Source organism: Bidens hawaiensis, unplaced genomic scaffold, assembly GCF_021521415.1.
Source record: "Bidens hawaiensis isolate Kalapana, Puna unplaced genomic scaffold, B.hawaiensis_p1.1 tig00053955_1, whole genome shotgun sequence".
Classification (NCBI taxonomy): Eukaryota; Viridiplantae; Streptophyta; class Magnoliopsida; order Asterales; family Asteraceae; genus Bidens; species Bidens hawaiensis.
The window spans coordinates 13361-18798 of record NW_027506276.1 but is presented as its reverse complement, the minus strand read 5'-3'; the positions used below and the strand labels follow the sequence as shown (position 1 = coordinate 18798).

Genomic DNA, 5438 nt, shown 5'->3' with positions numbered 1-5438 from the left:
ATATCTCGTGTGATCCGTCCAGGGAACCTACATTTTTTTAATTTTATTTTGGGTTCAATAGCTTAAATGGATTATGAATAATAAAAGTATTGGGCCAATATACAATAAGATGATTAAAATCTTTATAAAAACAAAACTTTAAAAAATACATTAAATTTTGGCCCCCGAAAATAACGTGCTTTAGTCGGTTGTTCGGCTCGCCCTATGCTTGGGCCAGCATGATCTCGAGCATAACATTTGCTATAATATGTAGTCACGCCCTGACATAATATATATTATTCATTCTGGAGTCTGGATAGTACACGTTAGAAACAAACAATGTATACCGTGTCCCGACATTAACTCAGGACATCTATGTTCCACTTTAAAGCTTCGTTTTCGCCTCTTAAATGATGCAAAGGTGTGGTTCAGGCTGCACATTCATATGGGATTTGTTGTACCCATGCATGCCTTAGGATGGACGTGGTTAAGTTCACAACGTTGATAACGGTGACCCAAAATGCACAATAATGTTGTTAAAATACATATGTGCGACAGAGTGGGTCCTTTCACCCAAAAGATGAGATGTTCCCTATCACAATAGCCATACTATTCCGAAAATGGCCCATCGACATAGTGGGTCCTTTGCACTTAGGTTCAAAGAGGGTTAAATTCATTGTGGTAGAAATCGATTATTTGACAAAAATGGATTAAGGCAAAGCTATTAGCAACCTACACTTAATATAACATTTTGAAAAGTTTCGTGCCAAAAATTATCAACTTTGTAACTTGAAGGGTCAAATGGTAAATACGACAAAGCCAAGTTAATGTTCTAAACTGAAAATATGAAAAATGTGAGTTAAACAGGCTGTCTAATGATTTATGACAGTCCTAGAATAATAAATAAAATGTTCTTGTGTTCTAGCCAGTTTGCAATTTTTGTGGTATCTCTAGCAAGTTCATAATCGTCTAATAGGTGTTTGTATGCTCTTATTCATGTTCCTGGAATGCTTTCTTTCATAAAAGTCACGTAAGAATAGAAAACATCTATCAATCCAGCAGTCAAAGAGACAAGGGTAGTCCTGGCAAGTTCATAATTGTCCAATAGGTGTTTGTTAGCATCTTTGAGGTAAGAAATTCAATGTTCTTGATAGTTTCATAATAAGTTATGATCTTGCTAGGATCATCAAATCAAACCTTGTTAGAAGGAATGTTCAAATTTATCAAAACAATTTTCAAGCACTTTTGTATGTTCAGAATGATAGAATTAAGGTTTCTTTGACATTCAGGATTCTAACAAAGATAAGTTTATGCAGATGGTTAGACGGACCGTCTAACTGTTATAACGAACCTTCTAAAACTACTTTAAACAAAGGTTTGTTTAGACAGATAGGTCATCAGTCGTCACATAGGTCAAATGCCAATTAACGTTTACTGAATCGTCTAATCTGTGTGACGGTCCATTGAAAGGCAAAAAAGCATTATTATAAAGATTTTAAGTTTTTGAACCCATTAAACAAACCCAACACTTTTAAACAAGATTGAAAACTAGTAAAACCGGACTTGTGAAGGTCTAAAGCAAGCCCCACAATAATATAGATATGTGATACGCATCTATGGTGTATCCATGGGACAAATACAAAGAAGGGTTGTTAAATTTTAAGTTCAAAAGATAGATATTATTCAAGGTGAATTTCATTTTGAAATGCCAACTTTGGGACAGTTTGCAACAGCCCAAAACATACAAGGAAAAGAGCAATTACAACGATAAATTGGCAATACTAAATCTGCACCAAACCTCCGAAACAATATTTGTTCTACGACTCTGATTCTTCACCCAACCAAAGGTAAGTGGTTTTTATGTCATCCAATAACTTATATTAACCGATATGGACTTGTTTTTGAAGATAATATCGTTATTGCTTGGCTGCTCGCTAGAGCAACTAAAGTGACAATCAAACGGCTCACTTTCATTCGATTTCTTCTTATATAGGTAGCATGGAAGTTCAATTCTTTCACTGAATCAAAGCATATTATTCAAGGTAAACACGTTTAACAATTTAACTTGTCAAACTCAATGTGTAAAAAATTGATCAACAGAAAGGCCTAATGATAGAGTATTTTGGAATGTAAATATATTGAAAATATAATGAAACAGTTTCTAGCTTTCTATACTAATAAATAGTAAGTTTTAAGAAAAATCAAAATTTACAAGCGGAGCTTAAAAGTCTTAACACCAAAGTATCCAAAATTGAACAAAGAGATTAATAAAGTTAAATCAAATCATAACATAAACCTTATCCATTACTCAAAACATCCATTTAGATTTCAACAAAACTTCCCATACAATACAACGTCTTGAGTGATCTTGTCAAACCAAGAAACACAATACATTTTAAATAAATTAAAATCAAAATTGGCCAAAACCAAACTTAGTATACCCCAATCACCAACACTAGCACATCTCAAATCTACGATCGGTTGCCACCTTTCTTGCCCTTCTTAAAGTTAGGCTTCGAATTAGCTTGCGGTGTTGCTGCTTGTCCACCTTTCTTTCCACCTGGTGTTGCTGCCTGTCCACCTTTCTTTCCGCCTGGTCAAGAACATATGTTAGGTACTTTCAAAGTCAATAGAAGTCAATTAACCAGTCAAAGTCAAATAAAAATACCTGATTTTTGGGGTGTGTTAGATTTTCCATTTTGAGGAGTGTTTGGTTTTCCTTTCTTAGCAGAAGCCAGAGACTTTGGCACAGACTCAGCAGGTCTTTTCACAGGCTTCACAACCTGTAACGACATAACATCAAGAAAGTTTTAAAATCTAACTAAAGAAGCTAAAAATGACATATAACAACATATTAGAGCAAATTAACAAATAAGTATAAACAACACTCAAAACAGTATAAAGTTAATACCTTTTCTTCTTCTTCAGATTCATCTTCTTCCATGGAGTCATCAGAATCATCACCATCTTCATCATCCGAGTCATCTTCAGAATCTTCAAAATCATCTTCAGTTTCTACCTTTTCAGTCACTTTCTTCAATGCTGCCTTTGCCTTTTCTTGAAGATCACCTGATCATAAATAATAACACTAAGAAACATAACACCATTCTAGCAATAAACCATATAACCAAAATGAAACAAGATTTAGAAATTGTAACAAAAGTTATACCATTAGCATTGAAGTTCAGTGCCTCTTCTTCTTCATCAGATGAACCTGCAAATGCACAAGTGAACTTTAGTGAAATCAACAAGCAAAAAAATTAATGAAAACAGACCAAAAACATCTTTTTAAATAAGACTTACCAAAATAAGAATCATCACCCATAGTGGAACAAAAAAAACTATGGTTAAGGAAGCAAAATAATCAATAAACAAGTAGCAATCAAAACAGTTAGAAAAAACACATAATGCAAAATAAGGAAGTAACAAAGGATATTCAACTGGATTATCAGCAATGTATCCGCAAAAGTAGACACTTCCATCTTTCCAGCCATGAGAGAGCTCCAAATCTTGCTCAAATACCAAATCAAAGATGATTTGAGGTGCACGCTCCGACGACAGAGTCCCGATAACAAATTTTTTGTCATTGATATTAACTTTCACAGTGACATTCTCCACCTTTTTTCCATTCTTCACCTCTCCTAATGCAACCTTTATAAAAAAAGTGTCAAATTTATTACAAAAGCAAACAAATATAAAGTAAAAAACATGATCCGGAGCCTAGTTCATTAACTAGATTAAAATCATTTTAAAATAATCATTAGCTAAAATATGATGAACCCAAAACAAAATAAAACATAAACAGAAATCTAACAAAAAAAGTATTAAAAGTTATAAAACTAAAATAAAATATGAATAATAATTCATATAAATATCAAGTATGTAGTAATAAAAATAAAAAAAACAATACTTTATATAAACATGAACACTTATGACAAGGAATAGCAATGAAATTAAAACCCAAAAAATTAACATAAATATAAACATGTATAAACTAATACTTATATAAATATGAACACTTATGGCAAGTAGTAGCAATGAAACTAAACCCTGAAATTTTAATATAAATATAAACATGTATAAAATAATAACAATAAAACTGAGACCTAATTCTTTTAAATAAATAATAGCAAATTAAAGCGATACAATCGAAAATAAAACCTAAATACTTAGGTTTTAGTTTCAAAAGTATTACTTCAAATCTGCTACAAATTAGGTTTCAATTTCATAGCTACAAATTCATACCTGTTCATATTTATATAAAAGAATTAGGTTTCAGTTGCATCGCGTTAATAAATAGTAAACTATCTCAATCGACAATCAAAGTGAGCAAAAGTTGAATCAGATGAAGGATTCATACCTGAGAAATGTGAAGAAGCTTCAAGTCTTCAACGGTAACCTTAAGGGTTTCATTAGCCTTAACCTCAACACCTGAAGCACCAATAAATTTCAAATTAAACGGTTAAATAATTAAAAAAACGTGACAGAAATAGATATAAGAAGATGAAGCTTACCCCAGAATTCCATTGCAATTGAGAGAGATGGGAGTTGGAATTGATAGATAATAATAATAATAATAAGTGTTTGAAAGAGGGGTTAAATAGGTGAAGTTGCCGCTCAGTGTTTAGGGTTTATCATAGGGTTTTGTTGGGGACCTGAATGATGTTGGATGGTTCTTTTCATTGGGTTTGGGCCGCTTCTGTTCCGGGTTTCAAAACTCTGTTTGAATTGTAAAATAACAAATCTGTTTTTTCCAATACTTGATTTTGGGTATGGAACTGGGTTAGAGTATTGAAATAATTGGGTATTGAGAGAAATCAGATAGGTATTGAAGAGAAAAACTCAACCTTATGTAGACGATTAGGGTTAGGGCTGTCAATTTATGACACAGATGTATTAACACGACACGACACGGGTTTTAATATGTTTGGGTTAGAGCTTAACAGGTTTCATGTCTTAAACAAATCGACTTGTTTAATACATGTTAAAGTTTGTGTCCTAATAGGTTAAAGACATGTTAACATGCTAGTAACATGTGTAGATTTTTAATTTAAAAAAATAAATAAATATACGCTCCTAAAGTTCTAAACTTAGATAAAGAACATATACGACATTTCACTCATGTCAATCAGATTCCGCAATTATATTTTTAATGAATGTTGTGATTTGTTTATATGATTTTTGTTTCAAGTATGCTTATGGATATGTGATTTTTTGTTTCATATATGTTAAGGATTGTGGTTTTTTATTTCAACTATGTTATAGATTATGTGTTAATTAAGACTTTTATGCTTGTTTTAAAAAAAATTGTTTCATTGAATATGTATTATTCATTTTATGTTTAAACATGTCCCTTAACAGGTTAACCTGTTACTAAACAATTTTGGGTTCGTGTTTGGAAAAAATGACACGATTAGTTATCGTGTCGTGTTCGTGTTTAGTACAACAGGTCATCGTGT

General features: G+C 32.1%; 1 protein-coding gene across 2 annotated transcripts; it reads right to left on the bottom strand.

Annotated features, from left to right (window-relative positions):
* Nucleotides 1-2287: 2287 nt before the first annotated feature.
* On the bottom strand, nucleotides 2288-4536 carry LOC143617330 (histone deacetylase HDT2-like). 2 transcript variants are annotated; one of them, XM_077089924.1, is made up of 8 exons: nucleotides 4494-4536; nucleotides 4340-4410; nucleotides 3416-3630; nucleotides 3283-3305; nucleotides 3149-3193; nucleotides 2891-3048; nucleotides 2648-2762; nucleotides 2288-2572 (listed from the first exon to the last, which is right to left on the bottom strand). In XM_077089924.1, exons 1-8 carry the CDS (start codon nucleotides 4504-4506, stop codon nucleotides 2451-2453), a joined length of 762 nt encoding a protein of 253 aa, XP_076946039.1. In that variant the 5' UTR covers nucleotides 4507-4536; the 3' UTR covers nucleotides 2288-2450. The 2 variants fall into 2 exon arrangements, with proteins under 2 accessions (XP_076946039.1, XP_076946040.1); XM_077089925.1 differs by having other exon boundaries at nucleotides 2288-2539.
* Nucleotides 4537-5438: the final 902 nt, after the last annotated feature.